The sequence below is a fragment of the Xenopus laevis genome, chromosome 9_10L (genome assembly GCF_017654675.1).
Source record: "Xenopus laevis strain J_2021 chromosome 9_10L, Xenopus_laevis_v10.1, whole genome shotgun sequence".
In the NCBI taxonomy this organism is placed as follows: domain Eukaryota; kingdom Metazoa; phylum Chordata; class Amphibia; order Anura; family Pipidae; genus Xenopus; species Xenopus laevis.
The window spans coordinates 110,640,366-110,662,889 of record NC_054387.1 but is presented as its reverse complement, the minus strand read 5'-3'; the positions used below and the strand labels follow the sequence as shown (position 1 = coordinate 110,662,889).

Genomic DNA, 22,524 nt, shown 5'->3' with positions numbered 1-22,524 from the left:
AAAATAATGGGTTTTCATCCAATGAGTAATTATATCTTAAATTGGATCATGTAATAGATACTGTTTTATCATTCCAGGAATTCATTTTTAAAAATTTGAATTATCTGATCAAAATGGAGTCTATGGGAGATGGACTAGTAATTCAGAGCTTTCTATATAACTGATTTCCGGATAATGGATACTATACCTGTATATACAAAATTGTTAGCACAGGCTAATATTCAGTGGCACACTACCCTAACATAACCATGTGCCAAAATCGTATTCATCACATATCATGGGTACACAGACAATAGTGTCAAGTGATTGGAATTAATGGGAAGTGATTCTTGGTGTTGCCTGCCATAGAGCTGCTAAATGCCTAGGCAAAAAATGCCCTAAATTACTGAATGCGCCATTGTCCATAGGGTGTGAGGCTACTCCCACAATTACCTTAGTTAAACTATTGCCTTACAATACACTGTCCTATCTATTATGGTAAAAGCTGTGACGCCTTTTTGCTTTTTAATCATCTTATATGGCTAAAGGAGACTGAGCTTGCGTATTCCTTTTTTTTTTTTTAGACATTCATAGGCAAGTCTGACTTAGACCAACAAAAAAAAGATTTGCAGTGCGGAGCGCAGCATAATTTTTTGACCATGCCCATTTGTGGCCACACCCCCTAATTACCATGTTCATTTGGTAGGTTATGAAAGTTTCATTTCTGTGGTTTTTATGTGTTATTACAGTTTTGCCAATGAAGGTGAATTGCCCTTTAAGCTGCAAGTCACAGTTTCCCCAAGAGACCTGCTTATCTTAAATTGTTACAATTGTTTTCTTTGCTTATCATAAATTGTTACAAAAGTGCACCTGCCAAGTATTCTGGGCTCTGTGCCAAAAGCCAATTAAGTTTTAGAAACTTTCTTTGGCTGTTCAGGGCAGGAGATCAAAGAGAAAGTCGGGACATTTCAGTAACAATCTGGAACTGCGGGTTGAACTGTCAAAATCGGGACTGTTCGACGAAACACAAGACAGTTGGAGGTATGCAACACCTCTTCTGTTATTAAAGGGGTGGTTCACCTGTCAGTTAACTTTTAGTATGTTATAGAATGGCCAGCTCTAAGAAACATTTAATTTGGTCTACATTATTTATAGTTTTTAAATTATTTGCCATCTTCTTCTGATTCTTTCCAGCTTGCAAATGGGGCTCACTGACCCCATCTAAAAAACAAATGCTCTGTAAGGCTACACATGTATTGTTATTGTTACTTTTGTTTTACTCATTTTTCTATTCAGACCTCTCCTATTCATATTCCAGTCTCTTATTCCAATCAGTGCATTGTTGCTAGGGTAATTTGAATTTTAGCAACCAGATTGCTAAAATTGCAAACTGCAGAGCTGCTGAATAAAAAGCAAAATAACTCAAAACTCTGATAACATTGTTATTAAGGCAGAATGAAGTGCTCTACTCTATGTGTTATTAGATCCAGAATAACTTGAAAGTAATTTAGGATAGATGATAGAGATGTATCTTACTAATGGACTTGTATATGGGAAAAATGGTGTTTTAAACAAGCAAGAACAAATATAAATAGTTTTTTAAACAATATCATGGTCTGGATAGGTCATATTCTGAAAATAAAATTCATGCACAATCTATCCTTATGCCTGACACAGGCAATTTGTGCAAGTAACAATTTAAAAGGGTGGTTCACTTTTAGGTTAACTTTATGTTACAGAATGGCCAAATCTTATCAAATTTTCAATTGGTCTTCACATTATTTTTTTTAAATAGTTTTTTAATTAATTGCTTTGACTCTTTCCAGCTTTCAATGGGGGTCACTGACTCAAACAGCCAAAGAAACATTGCTTTGCAGGACTACAATTGTATTGTTTCTTTTTATTACTTACCTTTCTATTCAGGCCTTTCTCCTTTTCATATTCCAGCCTCTCATTAAAATCATTGCCTGGCTACTAGGGTAATTTGGACCCTAGAAATCAGATATCAACTGAAATCCCAAACTGGAGAACTGCTAAATAAATAACAACTAAATAATTGAAAAAACCACAAACAATAAAGAATGAAGACCACATGCATATTGACTTAGAATATGACTCTCTACATCAGGGAACCCATGAGCAACATTAAGAAGTAAAAGGAGTTGGGGAGCAACACTAGCACAACAAATATTCATGGGGTGTCAAATAAAGGCTGTGATTTGCCTTTTAGTAGCCCCTATGTCAGACTACATTGAGGCTCTGTTTGGCAGAACACCAGATTTTTATTCAACCAAAACTTGCCTCCAAGCCTTATTATTATTTCAAAAAATAATAATAAGCACCTGCTTTGAGGATATTAAGAGCAAGGGGTTGGATAGCAACATGTTGCTCACGAGCTACTGGTTGGGGATGACTGCTCTACATCATACTAAAAGTTAATTTAAAGGGGAACAACCCCTTTAAGGTTGTCCCATTTCAAAGACTTGTGTGCTTAACTGTATTACAGATTGCACCAAACTAAAAAGCAAACAAGTATAATGAGCTAAAGAAATTAAGACAGATGGGAAGCAGATGAAGAGGATTGAATGAGGAGAAGGGATGAAGGGGTTGAGCATGGTAATAGTTAGAGATCAGAGTCTGGAAACAGAGAGATAAGGGCAATTGTATGTAATTGAGAGTTAGTGGCCAGTTGAGAGGTTATGGTAATGGTAAAAATATAATGAATTGATAGACTATAGGCTTTGTAATATGATAGGTAGTGATTTGAGAATGAAGTTATAGGAAATATGGGAAATGAATAAGAAAAAAAGTGTAAGTAAAGAGAGACTAGTTCAGATTGTCAGCTCTGCTGTATACAGACTTAACCTAACCAGTCTCATTGTCATTCAGCTGTTGTTAAACTTCTTCTTTCTTCATCCATTTTAAGCTGATTGCTGGCTGAGGATGCTGAAAAATGTGGTTTAGAAAAAGCTGAAAGAACATGAGAAATGATAATTCATTATTGTGATTCTCCAACAGAAGAACCATGCAACAAGTTGATTTCAAAATAGATTTATTGATAGCATCCAAGTTTTCTTTATTCTGCAGCCTCAATCCATAAAGACATTACAAGAAGAATTATGTTTGTGCATTTACAAAAGTCATAACAGCTTTAACATAGATCAATGCTCTATCAATATACAAAAATAACAAGTTATTCTTATTATGCGACTCTTGGACACATTGCTGGTCATAGGTTTCATTGTTGGCTAATGGTAACAAAAAATGTCTTCCTTGCATAATGAATGCCTTGGATTCCGCTAGCAGTCGATGTTTTCAAAACTTGTCCTCCGGAATAGAAACACAGTGAAGAGATGGTTGTGTTCCACTAAACCAGGTTCCATTTATTTCAGTTTATTTAGAAAAAGTCAAAATTGTGGATCGCTATTGTTTAGTAAAGTTCACAGACTGATGTGGTAGAATGTTTAAGCCTTTACCAAAGCCTGGAATTCTAAAATGATAAAAAAAGAGGTTGATTTAATAATTTTACATCTTCGCAGTAGTACAGTATAATACATTTTCACAGGCCCTGTGTTTGTGAATGTTGCCCATTTCATTAAAAGTAAAGACTGGTGCGTTCACATTATTACATAAAAGGAAAAGTAAAACCAGTATGTATTTTTATACCAGTGCAGGCCAAACATGGCAACTGCCTACGTAGCTCTATAGTTTTGGAGTTTGCATAGAAACTACAATTTTCCCAGGACCTTTCTTCCTCTTTAAAGCACATTCCTGGGGCACACTGTGTCTCAGATGCAGATTCCTTAATTAGGAATATGTAAAAGGGGTTAGAAGACATTTCTACACTACCTTTTAAAAATGTCCTGTATGTAGAGGTCCTGTCTTACAAATCCTACATGCACATATCTTGTTTTAATCTTCTTTAAGGGGGCACTATGCCCTGCCAGGTGTATTCAGCAAAAGGGACAGTTTAAAAAAGTTTGATTTGATCATAAATTTTCAAATTTGTCATGAGGTTAATGCATACTACAGACTACATTGGCTTCTGTGCGATTGTGTGACGAGCAGAATAATTAATAATAGACCATACTATATATAGTTGTTTTAAAGGGATGATCTTAAAAGCATCACTATAGATTAAATGCCAAAGGTTGTTGTCCTGATTAGTAACTAATTCATATTTGGATTGCATGGAAGTAATGTATATATGGTATGCCTCAAAGCTGCTCAGTTATTAACCCTGCAACATTGGCTATTATACTGTAGGTGTTTGCTGTTGAATTCTAGGCTGCAGAGAGACCTCTTTCAACAAATGGGGGATCCAGATTAGTAATTGCTCAAACACTGACCCATGTCTTATTTTAATTAAAAGTTACATTTGACAGATGTAACCTCACTTTGTGCTAAGTATACTTAGAGTCAATCCCTTAGCTCAAATGACTGACAGCAGCCGGAGCAGATTGAACATGTGCTGCAGTAAGCAGAGAAGAACGACAGGGAGCCACTAGGGATATGTTTGGAGGTATTAGTTGTCACTGCTACAGGGTGCTGCACTTGACAAGTATGGTAATCCAAGAACATATAGAGCAGAAATTCTAGTCTAATTCTTTATCAGGTCTTAGTTTATTTACACAATGTTTTAATTTTTTAATTTTAATTCTTTAGACAACTTTTAAATGTATTAATTATCACTGGCCCTCCACTTTAACTGACCCAAACAAAGTGTGTATCCGCTTACCATCAACTCCAATTTTGCCATCACCATCGGAGTCACCAGCTTTCAGGAAAGCCTTGGTCTCGGCATCAGTTAAGGCCCTGGCACCAGAGTTGAAGTTCTGGAGGAAGAGTCTTTGAGGAAGATAATCAAGAAAATAATCATATTAGCAAGACACCACTGAAAGGTCTTCATTTTCATCCCAGTATGGCACAAAGCTCTCTGCTCTCTGTGCCCTTCTGTTGGCCTGGGGTGACTTTGGGGGATTTTAGCCTATCCAGATTTCAGTGCCGCATTGAATACTGACACATTCTAATAGACTTTATCGAAGCAAGTCAGTATTCTCTTAAACTGATTTTGAAATGTTCTTATGACTGATAAGAATGTATTACTATGGCTCATTTATAATCACCCGGCAAATTAGAACTTGGACAGTAACTCATAGCAACCAATCAGCGATTATCTTTTTTCAGCAAGCTTCAGGTAGAACAAAAAAAACCCCAAATATTTCATTTATTGCCATGGGTTATGGCCCAGCTGGAGATCAGCCCAGTGTTTGTAAATGAACCAACTATCTCTAAAAATAGTGGACCACAGTATCAGTGTAAACTGACCAAGCAAGGAGTGAGCTGTCAGTTCAATTATGTCCAGTTGTGCCCATACATACAGGACAGTCAGATCATTGTGCAGTCCAATAGGATTGCAGTAGGTACAGGACAACCGACTGGATATGTTGGGGTCCCTTAAATTTATTGCTGTGGGGCTAAGCAACATCTAGTTATGCCACTGAGTATGTATGTAGTGAGTGTAGACACTTTTTGTGTGATACCATCAGTGCAATTGCAGTGCAAAATTGCTTTGATCTGTGAAACCACATACGAATTATTCTTTTTCATTACAAGTCATTTTTCTGATGGGCAGAAGGTCCAAGATTTAAGGAGATCAATTTTTAAAATTAATTTTAAAATTAATTTTATGTTCAAATGTTCATTGAGGAGAGAAAACGATAATTCACTTGGTAAATGAAAGAAGGAAATATATTTCTATGTCACTGAAACATTTGCCCTCACTCACTTCAGTTCATCTTCCTCAATGAAGCCGCTCTTGTCCTGGTCAAGGATGGCAAAGACTTTCTTCACATCATCTGCGGACTTGCCGCTCAGACCAGACTTGGCAAAGAAGGCTTTGTAGTTGAAGGAGTCAGCAGCTGGATAACAAAGGCCAGATAAATGCATGTTAAACAATGCTGGGAGAAGAACTCAGCTTTAAACATATTACAAATGTAGCTAACGGTAAAGAAACATCCTAACCATTATCATTTGGATACATTTCCACAGCCTAGTCTATATACCTTGGTCTGGGTGAGAGGCTTTGAACCTTACAATCCTGCTTTATTGTATAAAACACCTGTCGCCAATCCTAAACTGTTACTATTCCCAGAGTGCTGAAGTCAGAGCATTTACACTGACATTTGCAGATCAGTTATAGCTAGATGGGCACAAGTGGGATATCATGGATATTAGTTGCTGCTCAGTGGTGTAACTAGATATTACTTGGCCCCACAGCAAATTATTTTTAAAGCCTGCAAAATGTCTAATGGTTGAACCGTTTTACCAATATTTATTGAAACTGTACATGAATTAGAGCTTCATCGGGCCCCTTCACCTCCTTGCCCCCTCTGCAGCTGCAGGGGTTGCTTCCTCTCTTGTTATACCCATGATACTGCTCAAGATCTTTAAATTTATTTGTAAATATAATTATTATTTGAAACAGCATTTGTTTCCCCCTTATTTGCTTCTGATTGATGACACAACATAGCAGAATTCAATGATCCACATCTTTTTACTGACTTCTAATTTTAATTTGTAACTGAATTTACAAATAACTTTAAAACATTTAAAAAATCATATTATGTTATATTTTGAAAAGTTGCTTAGAATCAGATATACTACCTAGTTATATGCTATACTACTTCTTCTGCATAAATAAATGAAATGAAGAATAAAGAATGTTCGAAGGAGAAGAGGAAAACAACAGTAAGATACCTTGGCAAGCCTGCAGAGCAGCTGAGATGTCAGCCTCACTCAGGACACCACCGAAGGCCATTTTGTATCTGGGGAGAGAAACATTTTTTTAAAGGAGGTTTCAGTAGGAACATAAAATTAGAAATGTGTTATAAACAAGGCAGAAATTGAACCATGTAACTCTAGTTTTAGTATATATCTGCTATAAGCTGAACTATTGTTTTTGTTTTAGTTCTGCATAATAACTGCTCAGTATTAAGAAGATGGCTATTGTTTCTTTTTTGCATGTGACCATCTGCTGGCACAGCACAAGTCTTCAGAACCAATCAAATTATAACATTTCCATGCAATATTCATTATGGGGCTGTTAAATCACTACAGCAACATGTGGGTTTCATAACAACAACTTTCTGAACATCTGTTATTCTAAGAGTCACTTGTTAGTTTATAGGTTTGATCATGGTAATGCATCGTAAAAAAAACCATATTATTACATTCCGTTTTAATGCATCTACTTAGCAAGGCATTTGTAAGCATGCGATATGAATTACATTACACCAAAATGATATAGGTTTAACATTTAGCCAGCTTTTTAAAACAATAGATGCCACTGTAGTTGTGAATATGTGATGTCCTTGTTCATAGCTGTAGGCCTGGTGCTGAAGACTTGCAGAAATATTTTTTCCAATGACTTTTGTTCTTTGTGCATATTATAGTCCTTATTCACACGGGGCTCTGTTCTTGTTCCATTAACATGATCTTGTATCTAAATGTTTCTTTTTCCAGTTCCATGAAAGCAAAGATCTTAAAAATTGATGAATATTCCAAAAAAGTCATTTTGCAACTCACCCTTAATTCCTCTTTAATTTGACTTTATGTGATCTTCTCAATGAGGCTTGCACAGATCTATGTTGTAGGATGCTGCTTATATAGCTTGTAAACTCATCACCTATCCATATACAGACAGCCAGAGGCTTTGGCCAGATCAATTTCTCACAGGGTTAGCTAAAAAAATTGCAAGCTAGTAGCTGCGGTATTTATATCCTATAGGAATGCAAATGGTTTCATGAGCATTCCAATACCATAGCCTAATGAACTTAATACCATTTATTAAATGAGGACTGTGCAAAATCTTTATTTAGTTCAAGACAATTTGTGTCTTGATTCTGGCAATTAAATGTGGTCAGAATCTCTGCAGAAGTAATTTCTTCTCTTGCCACCTTTACTGCTTGTATAATCATAGTCACATGTTAAGTACAAGTGTCCCTTGCTGCTCCCCTTTGAGCTGTGCTGTGAGCCATGTGGATTTATAATTGCACCCATGCCTGTACACTCTTCTCACCATTACCATTACCTGCCACCTTCATAGAGTTTATTTGGGAATGTCATTCACTAAATAAATGAAGGGAAGAGAGATGAATAATAGAAGGGGTTTGAAAGGGAGACCGCACATAGGAGGTAAGTAGAGGAATGAGCAAGATTAGCAAAGGTGGATAAACTAAGGGAGATATGTAGGTGAGCGGAAGTGTGGAGATAATGAGGAAAAGAGGTACGAAACGTGTAGGGCCGATGGAGATGTATGTACACTTTTAACTTTGACTAATAAAGACATACTTTTTTAAAAAAAATTTTTTTGGCCCTGTGGATTCCTCCGAGTGCCGGATAGCCCTGCTTTTCTTGCTCTATGTTTCGGTTTGCCGCTCCCTGTAGCTGAGGGTCTGGGGCTGGTGCACCTGGACCACATGATCAATTATTTATATTGATAGTCTGGAGCACCTGTCTTTTTCTTTTCTTATGATGTCCTACATAACAAACCATTGTAAAGAATATTGTAGTTTCTCAATCTTTGCCAGTTACCAGGCTAAAGCAGGGGTTGCCGGCCTTTTTACCAATGAGCCACAATTATAAAGTAAATAGAGTTGGAAATTAACACAAGCATACAAAAAGTTCCTGGGGTTTACCAAATAAGGTCTGTTATTTGGTAGCCCCTATTTGGACTGGCAGCCTACAAGAGGCTCTGTTTGGCAGTTTTTATACAACCAAAACTTGCCTCCAAGTCAGGAGTTCAAAAACAACAACTTGCTTTGAGGCCACTGGAAGCAACATCCAAGGTAATAGTGAGTAACACGTTGCTCGTGAGCCACTGGTTGTGGATCACTGGACTAATGTTTGCATCTTTTGAGACAACTGGTGCTTGGGTGCTTGGTCAGGGCTGAAGACAGGCAGCAAAGTCCCCTGCCTATGGCACTAGTGGGAAGGGCCACAATTTTGAGAGAGTGAGTGACTGGCATGGGTGTGTGTGTCAGTAAATGTCCATCTTGGGTGGGCATGAAAAAGAGAGGGAGCGATGGGTCAAGTAGTATTGCATCAGGAGCAAATACTATTAGACCCAACTGTGCAGCAGTGGTGATTAAAATGACAAAAAATAATAAGCTTAATTTAACATGTTCTGCTTTTACACATACAGTAGACCATAATTCCAACAGGGGCTATTTAGGGAGCTTATGCAGTTTTCCCAGCAAATCCCTTAACTTCTTATCTAGTGGGCTCACCTTCTTAGTTAGGTCACACCATAAAGGCTAAATATTCGACAATTCACATAGAATGAAGGAGGCCACAAACATCCGCAGTACTGTGCTGCAGCTTTTTATTCCAAATTCCACAACATGTTTCGAGTCGACAAGGACCCTTTTTTTATTTAGGGCGCTTGGTTTAGAATCCATGAATACACCAGCTGACTGTAAATGCAGCCCTAGTGAGAGCAGAGGCTCATTGAGGCACAATTTATTAAAATAGTAATGTCAAACACAGAAGTATGGAGCCAATACACCGACTAAGTGCCAGAAACACCCCTTGGAGGTCAACAGCTGCAGGCAGGGTATCTATAAGTAATCATGGGACCATATATGCCTGCCTAGCATGCATATGCCTGTTTACTACCCCTGATCCACTCAAATGATGTGCCTATAGCATGAATCCCCACCTCTGCATTGTATTCTGTATTGACTGGTCCCCTAGCATGTCTCCTGACAACACTACCTGATGACAGCCCTGTCCAGACCTTTAGTTGGACAGCTATTTGTTAAAATGTTGTACCATGACTAATCATAATAAAGACTGGAAATGTTTTATTTAAGGAGTTCATCCAGAAAAGGAAATTTAGTATTGCAGAAGTTCTGTGCAGAATCCACAATGTGATATAACCTGCTCCCATGATGAACCAGCCCATACATGTGTATAAAGAATAACTGACTCTCCATCTAAAATAGGCCTTACATAAATAGGGAATGCTGCATAGGAGGAATGTTTCTGCCTGTCTGCGGAAGTCATAGTTAAGTGGTTCTTTTAATGACATGCCTCTCTAATTACCCCACACAGGAAAGGAGAATATAGCATAGACCTTCCATCATTTAACTTCATGTTTAGACATTACAGAATAATCTGATGCAGTGCTTGGTTTGTTTTTCACAGCGTAGGCACATGGATAAATCAAAACAGGTCTCTAGACTTACACATGAATATTCACAGAGATTAAAATTTCCTTCATCCATAATCCATATACATATTTACCCTGTTGCATTCACAAGTACATATATTTTTATGGAAATAAACCCCAATTGTGAAGTAGGCATTCACCTTTTATCACTCACTATTAAATGCATAGTACCCCTACCCCCATCCCCCCAGTCTGGTGCTGGCACTAGGGGACCTATTTACTAAAATCTGAATTTCTATTTTTTTTCACAAATTTAAATTTCCTTTTTTATTTCTATTTTATTTCTATAAAATGCTAATAATTCAAGATTTATGAAGTGTAAAAATCACAAAAACTCTAATGCAAAACTGCAAGAAAAAGCTTTTGAGGTCCTATAGAGTCAATGGGAGCTGAGCCGATTGGACCTTTATTTTAGCCATTCAAACTTTTAAAGGTGTTCAGATTTTCTTTTAACTAGCAATTATTCAAAAAAAAAATTTTGGAGGGTTTTTTTTGGGTTACTGGTCATGGCCACACTTAGAGGCCCATTTATCAACATGCTAATTTTAGAAGTTCTTAGAGGTTTTAGAGGTCACTGCTACTGGGCAAACTTGGTGTCTTTTAACATATACAGTATGAGAGAAAGATATCTTCACATGGACCCTACAACAGCGAAAACCCTGGAACTGATCCTCTGCCAAAATAAGCAGAGGACCACTTTGGGCCCTGACAGATTAAATTTAAATACAGTTTAATTTAGAAAACCTTAACCTAATTTTGCAGAGGGGCAACATAACATCTAGCCTACACCACTGATTGCTTATAAGTAAAATTAGATTAGGCTTAATCCTTCTTCTGATACATGCTCAACACGCTCCAGACACAACTACATGGGGTTGAACTGACCTGCCAGGAAACTTGAGAATAACTGTGGGCCTCACTTTCAGTGGATCCTTTCCTTCTGCGAACCTTGCTACTCAGCCATGAGCACCCAGTGGGGTGTCTGCTTGTGGAGAGAGAGAAATATATGACTTATATTGCTAAATTAGCTTAACATACCAGAAAACAAGGAATTGATCCATGGACCCATAGACATGAGCCAGTGGAAAACATATTTACCCTAGGAATGAGCCATTGCAGGAAAATGGCATAAATATTATTTAAGGGGTATGATCTGTGCCTTTTATAACCTTGGGACTTTTGTTGGATAATTTGTTAATTAGCTGGAATGTTTATGATTACAGTTCTCCAAGGTAAAATATACACTTTTTCTTAATTTTGCTGGATGCTAGAACTCAATACCTGTCTCTCTGTATCATACCAATTTTATGCCTAGTTCAAGAAATGTAGTCAAGGAATTTCGGTTAACCGCACACCAACACCACCCTTCATGTATTAATCACCTGGTGTACAACGATAGAGGCTTCGGCCACCTCAAAATTCCGTAGAATAAGTATAACCGCTGCTGGCTAAACATTTTCATGCACATAATCATAGAGTGGCCCAGTTACGCTGGCAAATCTTGGAAGGGGTTAAGGAGGGACAGGATACAAAAAAGAAACTGTTGCAAAGAGAGTGTTACTGGATCTGGCTATTGCAAACCAGGGCTCCCAGGGGACTTAATGAGGAATATAACTTGTCATGTTTCCTATGATAACTCTTTACTTGACACATATATAATAGCAACTCTTTCTCTTTCAGATAATCTGATTTAAGTGCTATTTGTTACTTAATCACAGTATTGTATCCATTTTAACTTGATACTTTTTAACCTTTTAATCTTTTTAGGTGTGTGTTTCTTCTATTCACTCAAACACATTCATGGACTATTATTGCACTTATGAGAGAGTGTTTTCGACCGCAAACAGTTACATAAATTTTTATAAATTGTGTTTTATTTATTATTCACTGTTTTAATACGGTTTATATGTAAGTTACACCATGCACTTTATGCTAATTAATTGATTGCCTTTATAAACCACTTTGCTTCACGTCTGCACTATGCTTGACAAAGGGGCGTGGCCCCGAAACGTTGCACCTGCACTGCATTAAAAAATTGCAAGGGCTTGCCCTGCAGCTAAAAATCCTGTGTGCCAGTGACAATCTTTTCTAGTTCAAGAAATGGCCACTGATGTTTTTTTTTGCATCTTAATTTGCATCTGCATAAAATGTGGCAAATTTTGTGATTTACATGTAAAAAGCTATACTTTAGGGTAGGTATAGTTGTACTATATAGAGTCTATAAGAATATGAGTCTACTACCTGTGACTTAAATAGTTACTTTTAGTCTGAAATCATCTTTCAGCAAACTGTACCACTGATAATATTATGATAGGATAGTCTTTATGGGGACATGGTGGCAGGTTCTGTAGTGGGCCCCAGATGCCCAGTCCTACACAGCTGCAGCAGCATAATGTCAACAGTAAAAGCCGATACTAGTACTGGCCATATTTGGCACTGGGGGGAACATGCTATGGCAAAAGTGCATAGACCAGGGATGCACCGAATCCACTATTTTGGATTTAGCCGAACCGCCGAATCCTTCCCGAAAGATTTGGTTGAATACAGAACCGAATCTGTTTCCTAATTTGCATATGCAAATTAGGGGTGGGAAGGGGAAAACTTTTTTTACTTGTTTTGTGACAAAAAGTCACACAATTCGGATTCGGTTCGGCCGGTCAGAAGGATTCGGCCGAATGCATCCCAAGCATAGACAGGAGTATATTACAAACTGAAAGACTGGATTTTGTAGGAGATTCAGTGTTGAGTCTAGCCTGTCCTATCAAGGCAGAGTAATTCTAAGGCAAAGCAGCTATCTGTTGTTGACACAATGCGGCAGTTGTATCTGACCTGCTGTTGTCTTGAACCATTTTAAACTCTTCTTCTATATAAATGTGTTCCTTATAATGTACTGTATATGTATTTAAAGTATTATCTGCTGAATTAGAATCACAATCTGTCATCCCTGCAAACTTAAACTGCCCCTGGTAGATATACAGTAATTTAACACTGCCTATACTAGTATACTAGAAACAGACATCATCATTTTTTAGCAGGTAATGTAGGCACCTTTTAACTTACAGAGGGCCAGGAATGCTAGAAGAGACAGATCACAGAGACAGGGATACGTTCCTTTGTTGTCAGGGATAGGAGAGGCCCTGTAAAAGATTTTGAAAAAGAAAATAATGACCAGTATGTACATTCTGGAAGGCTGACTGTAAAGAGCATGCATAGTGTTGATGTTGTGTGAGAGACTGACTCTAGAGGAAACAAGTTGTCAATGGAGCACAAAGTCCTGCACCTCTCCCAAGAACACCTGCAATGCTGTATTTATGAGGGACGGTTTGTGGGTTGTAACTGGGTATTTCCTAGCTTGTTTTTTGTTAATGTCTAGATGTTATGGTACAGTGTGTGGAAAAACCATAGAGGGGAGGTACATGTCTCCCAGGATGATGAGACATGGCATATGGGAAGAACAACAGAGGCTGCATGTTGTGAGGGCTGTGATTTATGAGTAATCCCCTGGGGGAGGGGAGATCTCTACCAGGGAAGCAGGAAGTCTGTGAGAAGTTGTGAAAGTTATTACCAAGTCTGCCATTTGAGTGAATTCCCACAATGTGTAGAGATGAATATATGAAGATTATCTCCCTTTGCTAGAGGAAAGGCAAGGATCAGTTATTCCAGTCTGACTAGGGCTAGAAGTTTTTTTTGTTACAATAAAAAAGAAATCTCCATGCACTTGTCCAACTAGAGTGCACCCTCTGAGCTGAGAGACAGTTACCATAAAAAGGGACGTACCATAGTTAGGGGCTGGAACTAAAATATAACTTTTACTTAGCCTCTCAAACACAATAAATGTAAAATGATATTGGCAAACCGTAGCAGTAAATTAGTAAAATTACATCTGCCATTATAAAGAGAAGGCACAGATACATTTGTTGCATTGAGCCAAAATAGACTGTCATTCAGTCTACAATGATACATTCTCTAATATAGAACATTAATTACCATTGATTCCCAGGTTCAACGAATACCCCTTGACAGCTGTGCTAAAGGGGTGGTTCAGTTTGAGGTAACTTTTAGTATGTTATATGAGGTCCAATTCCTATTTACTTTGCAATTGGTCTTCATTATTTATATTGTATAGTCTGTGGGTTATTTGCATTTTTTCCCGACTCTTTCCAGCTTCCAAATGGGGGTCACTGACCCTCTCTAAAAACAAATGCTCTGTAAAACTTCAAATGTAGTTTTCAGTACTAATATTTCTTTTCAGACCCTCTCCTATTCATATTGACAGTCTCTTATTCAAATCAATGCGTGGTTGCTCAAGTAATTTGGACCCTAGCAAACAGACTGCTGAAATCGTAAACTGGAGAGCTGCTGAAAAAAAGCTAAATAACAAAAAACACACATAATAAAAAATGAAAACCAATTGCAAATGTTCTACATGTCTACATCATACTTTAAAGTTAATTTAAAGGTGAACAACCCCTTCAATGTCACTCAGACATTTTGCTGTGCATGGGGGAAAAAGAGGGAGTATTAGGAAAGAATGAACCAGGGGTGGGTTGGGGCTAAGGCAGGGTAGTAGCAACAGCATCAGGCTACTTTCAGCTACTTAGGAATCAAAACATGATCCAATTGGAATGCGCTGATGAGGCTCTCAGTTTCAGGACAGGTTTAGAACATGGCAAGATATCCAGGTGATAGTAGGCATGTTCTCTAAGGGACACAATCAATAATTCCACTGCTTTGTGGGAGGGTATGAGAAATTTTGGGTCATTTTTACCAACTGGATCCTGTTTTGATTCTTGGTAGATGATATTAGCCTGATGCTACCATCCTGCCTTACTGGCTATGGATTCTACATTTTTCTAATGCTTCCCCCATGTAACATATACTGTATCTTAGTCAGTAAATTGAAGAGCGTTTAAGGTAAGTATAGTATGTATGAACAAACCAATGACTGGATAAAATAAATTGGAATGAGAAATGATAGACTTTGAGAGGGACATAGATGATTAGAATTAATGACAGGATGTTGGAGAACTAAGTTTCACTTGGAAGAAAAGGGAAAGGTAGATTGATGAAGAAGCTAACCTGACTTTGGGTGAAGGCACTATAAGATGCACTTCAGGAGAGTTGAAAGGTTGTGGTGACAGCACATCCGGGCTGGATACATCTGGTAGCAAAACCATTAGACAAGTTGGTTCCAAAATTGATTTATTGAGAACAATTACATATTTTTTATGCCTGCTTCAGTCCGAAGGAAACTGAAGCAAGAATTGCAAGAGTATGGACTTGCAAATGTCTCAGCAGTGTAAACGATGGACAATGTTATTAGTATAAAAATGAGAATAAATATGTTGGTTTAACTTGCTTCTCTGGTGGATAAATAAATGGATCCCACTGGATGATGACATCACAACTTGTCCCATGAGGAGAAATATTGAAGAGGTGTCTGTGTTCCACTAAACCAGGTTCACTTGTATCCGTTTAATGCAAAAACCTTGTTATGTTTTAAAGATTCAGGTTTTAAAAAATTAGTTTTTCACCAAAGCCTGGAATTCTGCAATAAAGGAAAAAACAGTAATTAAATAATGCATACAGGTTTTGATTTCAGTGAGGAAGACAAAATATTGCATGTTATAGATAGATGCAGCTTATCTTTTTCCATACATTTTAAAAGAGTTATTCCTATATCAGGGAGCCACAGTAAGTTTAGAATTAATGATGCTCCTTATTTTTATTAACAATGACTGTTGTATAAGACTATTTTCACATTACTAAATGGAGTCACTGTGACTTGTTTTTCTGTACAGGCATTTTCCTATTCATCTTTCAGACAAATTACTGTTTTTGGGTGGGTCAATGCAAAAAAATGTGAAACTGGTGAGCTGCATAGCAAAAAAATTAAAAACTCAAAAAATACATTAAATAAAGATCAAACCCAAAATGTCAATGTCAACCTTATATGAAAAGTAATTTTAAAGCAATAACCCCCCCTTTGTATATTGCTATAAATAAGGTCCTAATATTTATTGATAATGATCATTATAGAGCGGGATGTTGTATAACTTTTTCTTTTGCTGTAATGCAAAACTGTGCTGCATTTCTGTTAGAAACTGTTAAAGACTCCTTGCTGTACTGTAAGATACAAAGATAGTATTCTAGTACAACACTACTGTTTTTGAGTGCTGGCTGAGTAGGGGAGGATGGTATATTTAGTTCAAAAACAGTTGTGAATGTTTTCAAGGGTCATAAATTAGACTTTTCCACTATCCATGTGAGTGGGGCTTGGGAGGGAACTCTTTTTGGCTTGCACAGTCACTTTAACATGCATGTATTGTGATACTAAACTCTATAGTTAGTATAGGTATGGGTATATAGAATTTTAATTAAAAGTAGGGAGGGGTGTGTGTATGGGGCTGGGTTTTCATTTGGAGGGGTTGAACTTGATGGACTTTGTCTTTTTTCAACCCAATTTAACTATGTAACTATGTAACTATGTAACTAAAGAAAAATACATTAGATTGTGCTTGAGTGACCTTGACCCTAAGGACCATGAATTTGGAAAAATAACCTCTTTTTGTGGACGTGTTTAGCATCATTTAATTGAATTGGGTTAAGTAATTCAGAGAGTCGGAAAATACATTTAAATATTGAAATGATTGCTTTCCAAGGATCTATATGTATGTATATGTTTTATTTATATATCACTACTTACTGTATATACCTATTCACAAAAAGATTCACAATTGTGCAAACTGACTGATTATTTCACTTACCTTCAACTCCAATTTTGCCATCACCATCAGAGTCTCCAGCTGACAGGAAGGCCTTGGTCTCAGCATCAGTTAAAGCTCTGGCACCGGCGCTGAAGTTCTGGAGGAACAGCCTTGCGATAGGTGGTGAAATAAGGAAGGGAGGACTCAAATTAGCTGGAGACTTCTGAAAGGGTAAGAGTTTCCCAATTGTAGAGTGATCTTCCCACTTTAATTCAAGTCCTGAGGCCATATTGAGTAATTATTTATATCAGTGCTATTTTATGAAAGTGCAACTTTGCTCTGGGCCAAAGTCTAATTGCAGCAGTTATATTTCCAAGAATTATGGTGACAGCAAATTGTATTTGCTCTGTACTCTCTAGCCCAAATTCCCAAATTCTGTTTAACACCCGAATATGTGCTCTTACTTCAGTTCATCTTCCTCAATGAAGCCGCTCTGGTCCTGATCAAGGATGGCAAAGACGTTTTTCACATCAGCTGCAGACTTGCTGCTCAGACCAGACTGGGCAAAGAAAGTTTTGAAGTTGAAGGAGTCAGCAGCTGGATAAGAGGACAAGAGGAATATGTGTTAAACAATATGAAGTAACATTTCAGATATACTCTTATAACAAATGCAATGAACAGTGTAACTGGAAAAAGTAAGTCACTTATTTTGTACTTCAGTTCAAACTGAATTGATATATATATATATTTCTATCTTGCCATCTCAATCTTTTTGCTCTCTTTCTACTTTTATAGAAGAACAGATATATACATACTTACACACACACACACACACACACACATATATACTGTATATATATATATATGTGTGTGTGTAAGTAAGTATGTGTATATCTGTTCTTCTATACACACAAGGAGATGATACCTTGGAACAAAAATAAAAAATGAGAATAACTAATATTTGATTATAATAATAATTATAAGTATCTGCCCCCAGTTCTATTTTATTGTGGGCCTTAATGTAATAAATTGAATGTAGCTAGAGCTTCCCAAATTCCCAAGCCAGCTCTGCTAGTGTGACACTTTAATAAAAAATAATGTAAAAAGAAACAATGTCAAGAAAGGAAAATAAAGGTGCAGGATTTTACGATACCTTGGCAGTTCTGCAGAGCAGAGGCGATGTCAGCTTCACTCAGGAGACCACCGAATGCCATGATCAGTCTAGGGAGACAGAGCAAAATAAAGAGGTCATTGTTATAGTAAAGTGCATGAACATAACAGGCTAAGGGGAATGAAAGAATTCTAATATTTTAGGCTGAAGCACATGCAAGTTGAACTGCATATATTTGTGTTAAAAACCATGGAAAAGGTAAAGCTTAAGTACCTTTGACTAACTATCCTGAACATTTGCTTAATATTTAATCCATAAACTTTAATGCTTTTATATGGCATTTGCTAAAACAAAAGTATGTGCTTAATCTCTTGGCTAACATGAAAAAGCTCCTTTATGTTTAAAATATATCGTATTATCAAGACAAAATGCTACTAGCAATAACCTAGTGTGAATTAGTACTCATCTGCATGAGTATTTTTCCACATGCTGCATTAAGTCGTATTTTTTCAGCTATGGGATCTTTAGTGGAAGGCTAGCTCAGAGGAATCCTTTTCATTAGGAATGTGTGGAGAATGTTTTGCTGGTGCATATCTATAGATGAAGCAAAGTTGTATTTGTGTAACATTGCTACATTTGGAGCAGGCACCGGACCCATCCTGCAAATGCAATCTAATACCCAATCATCCCTATTGAAAGGGATAATTGTTCTGCCAGCCACCCATGGGAGTCCCTTCTGTCACCCAAAAATATGACTAACTAATACATGAAGAAAGACTTCCTTCACTGAACCCTTAATCCAGTAAACAAGATACAGTATATCAACACTGATTTGTATCATGCATTATATTAACTCCTGCTTTCAACATGAAATATGAAAGTTTTGAAACAGAAAAATATATAAACAGGAAAATGAAATGACTATGCATATTAAACACTCTTCCAGTGTTTTTTGAGATGAAAGCCCATTGGTGCTTTTCATAACTGATGTCCTTTTTAGCAGCTGTTGGCTTGTGCTCAGACTGAGCCAGTGATTTGTATCGATATAATTTTCCGGTGATTATTTCTTTATCCCAATGATAGTCCACGTGCCCACAGGTTGAAATGCTCCATTTTTTTAACATTGGAAGCTTTGTTTTTACCCTCAAATCCAAATAGCAGTTGATTGATAAAGTGAGTCCCAGAAGAGAAAGGTTTTGCAACTCACCCGAAGTCCTCTGTAGCTGGAGTAATGGGATACAAGCAATCTTCCTGTGACAGATGTGTGTCTGTCTTTTTGGTGGGGCCTCTACTTATATACCTTGTAAACTCTAAACCTAACCATATAGAGAAGTCCAGAAACCATGTCCAGATCAGTTTCTCAGCTGGTTAGCTAAAAAACATGCAAGCTAATGACTAAAGTATTTATATCCCATAGGAATGCAAATTGTACCTCCATGAACCATCCTACCCAAGCCTACAGAAGAGAATCCCGTATATTGTATGGGCATTTTCTGCTTTTAAAAGATTTAACTTTTTCCTGATGTAATTCAAAGAGAGGCACATCTTGCTCTTTTCAATGTTCAATTTGAGTTTTGTTTTATTTTCATCTTGGGTTTTAAATTTATACTAGACTAGAATAATTTCTTTCATCTGTCACATATATCTAATAAAAGCATAATCTTGGCCTATTTACTCCTTACAAATTAAAGCAATACAGATATGTTCTTAAAACTATAAGGAAGATATCAGTTTTACTAAAGGGAGGGACTGTGCTGTTAGTGCCCCAAAGCATGATCAGTGGCACTTTTCCCATCCTGACACTCTGACCAATCTAATGTTGCCTGAACTCAGAGAGCAGCTGTCAGCCATGTTGGGCTGGTTGCATTGTGATCCTTTCATTGCTTTCCCCATTGAACCAGTGCACATTGACAGGGGCTAAGTGAGGTTTGCATGTAGGTGACTTTGGCCACTTTAAGATTAAACTACCAGCACAGTCACACACTTTCCTATTTATACATATTGGAAAGTGTCAGCATTGCTTTAAATGTACTGGAAAAACCTTTTTAACATAAGGTAAAGGAAGAGGAACATTATACTATGGCATCAAACTGCTCAGTAGATCCTTGGCTTTCATGTTTAGGATGCTTTATCCTTATATATGTATATGCATATATATATATATATATTTATATATATATATATATATATATATATATATATATATATATATATGTATATATATATATATATATATATATATGTATATATATATATATATATGTAAGAAAATGTGTACGATAAATATAGCAATATTCTTAGGCCATTTTCAGAAATGTCATAAAAAAGATTTGCTGTTTTGAGTAGACATCTTTACCCATTCCAGATTGGTCAGAATGTGTGCTTTCAAAAAAAAAAAAATGAAATTAAAGTCCCTCAATGCCACATACTTTAGTAAATCTATGCACATTGAGAATCGAACTGCTCAGTAAACCCTTGGCATTCGTATTTAGGATATTTGATCTTGGTACATAGTATTTGTAAAAAAATCCTGTTGTCATAACATATTAAACTTCTGAGAAATTCTATCAATACTACTAATTTTAGTAAAGATTTTCAGTTTGATCCTTTAGATTTATTTACCCATTATGGGAGAATGCATACTCTCCATAAATACATACAAATACATAAATTCAGGGGTCAGGACACTTTTTTGCAACTTTTACTAAACATAAAGTAGGCGGTGTGTTTTTGAAATAGTTTAAATATAAGCCATAAAATTTGTATGCAAAAGGTGTATTTTGGGATCTTTAAGGGGCAGATTTACAAAATTCGAGTGAAGAATTCGAATGTAAAAAACTTCGAATTTCGAAGTATTTTTTGGGTACTTCGACCATCGAATTGGTTAAATTTGTTAGAATTCGAACGATTCGAACGATTCGAAGTAAAAATCGTTCGACTATTCGACCATTCGATAGTCGAAGTACTGTCTCTTTAAAAAATACTTCGACCACCTACTTCGGTAGATAAAACCTACCGAAGTCAATGTTAGACTATGGGGAAGGTTCCCATAGGCTTGCCTGTGATTTTTTGATCGAAGGATTTTCCTTCGATCGTTGGATTCAAATCCTTCGAATCGATTCGAAGGATTTAATCGTTCGATTGAACGAAAAATCCTTCGATCGATCGATCGCAGGATTTGCGCGAAATCGTTCGACTTCGATATTCGAAGTCAAACGATTTTAGTTCCCAGTCGACTATTGATGAATCGGCCCCTAAATGTCACATCATTTAGTAAACCTATGCATGTTGTGCACCAAACTGTTCAGTAGACCCCATGCATTCATATTTTGGATTTGGACAAACTTGATAGTGGGGATGATATCACTGGGTCAGGAATTGGGGAAACCAAACTTGAATAAAATGAATAAATCTTTATTGCTCCATGCTAAAATACAGAAGTATCAGGGCCAGAACTAGGGGTAGGCAGAGTAGGCACGTGCCTAGGGAACAAAGCTGGGGGGAGGGGCCAGGCACGTACCTGCTCTGACGCCTACCCCATTGTCCGGTCCTGTCTTTTGCCGACTGCCACAGATAATTTCTTGTGATATCGCTTCTGCGCATGCGTGTCCGAGCGCAGTTTCGCGCATGCGCACTCAGCCGGCGCCGTGTCCAGCTAGGTTGCCTAGGGCGCCTGGCTGGGTTGGCCCGGCTCTGAGAAGTATAAGCGGGCAGGCGAACCAGCTTTACACATTTTGAGACTGAGCGTCACTTCATCAGAAGCCTCATATTTTGGATATGGATATTTATCTTGCTTCCTAATGATATGTGGGAGATTAGATGCTGCAAATTGAAAGTTGTGAGGCAATTTTCAGGAATTTCATCAAAACATTCATCAAACTCAGGAAAGGTTTGCAGTTTGGTAGTTTAGAGTTAGGTTTCCCATTTTACTAGGGAGAATGTCCATTTTCTAAAAATATGTGGCTTTCTGTGTTTTATGTACTTTTTATGGCTTTCTTGTACATTAAATGCAGTAAATGTGTTGATTTTGCAGCAGCTGAAATGAAAGAAATGATAGATCATATGGACTGTTTTCATTTTGGGGTCCCTACATAGCAGATACGTAGGTAAACCTAAGTACATTGGGCATCAAACTATTCAGTTGATTCCTAGCCTTCATATTTAGGATGTTTGATCTTGGTACCTAATGATATGTGGGAGATAAGATACTGCAAATTAGAAGCTTTGAAGTAATTTTTCAACATTTCCCGAAAAAAACCCAACTAAATTGAAGTTGGAGTGTTTAGTGTAGAAATACATATATCAGAACCCCAATTTACTTCCCAGAATTTTCTGGTTTTCTGGAATTGATTCTTATTTGTTGCAGTCCCATTAAGTCGAGCTGTATTGTTTCTTTCCTGGATTTAACAGTTTCGCAGAATTTATGCCATTTTGATGCGTTCCCTGGGAAACATGAAATCGGGGTTCTACTGTATTTACCCATTTTGGATTAG

At 37.2% G+C, this 22,524-nt stretch overlaps 2 protein-coding genes across 2 annotated transcripts; both read right to left on the bottom strand.

Moving 5' to 3' along the window:
* Positions 1 to 3,014: 3,014 nt before the first annotated feature.
* On the bottom strand, positions 3,015 to 7,667 carry ocm4.4.L (oncomodulin 4 gene 4 L homeolog). The gene is made up of 5 exons (XM_018236424.2): positions 7,567 to 7,667; positions 6,739 to 6,806; positions 5,768 to 5,900; positions 4,718 to 4,827; positions 3,015 to 3,469 (listed from the first exon to the last, which is right to left on the bottom strand). Exons 2-5 carry the CDS (start codon positions 6,797 to 6,799, stop codon positions 3,444 to 3,446), a joined length of 330 nt encoding a protein of 109 aa, XP_018091913.1. The 5' UTR covers positions 6,800 to 6,806; positions 7,567 to 7,667; the 3' UTR covers positions 3,015 to 3,443.
* Positions 7,668 to 15,398: 7,731 nt separating this feature from the next.
* On the bottom strand, positions 15,399 to 19,327 carry ocm4.10.L (oncomodulin 4 gene 10 L homeolog). Its single transcript, XM_018236422.2, has 5 exons — positions 19,239 to 19,327; positions 18,074 to 18,141; positions 17,385 to 17,517; positions 16,981 to 17,090; positions 15,399 to 15,761 (listed from the first exon to the last, which is right to left on the bottom strand). Exons 2-5 carry the CDS (start codon positions 18,132 to 18,134, stop codon positions 15,736 to 15,738), a joined length of 330 nt encoding a protein of 109 aa, XP_018091911.1. The 5' UTR covers positions 18,135 to 18,141; positions 19,239 to 19,327; the 3' UTR covers positions 15,399 to 15,735.
* Positions 19,328 to 22,524: the final 3,197 nt, after the last annotated feature.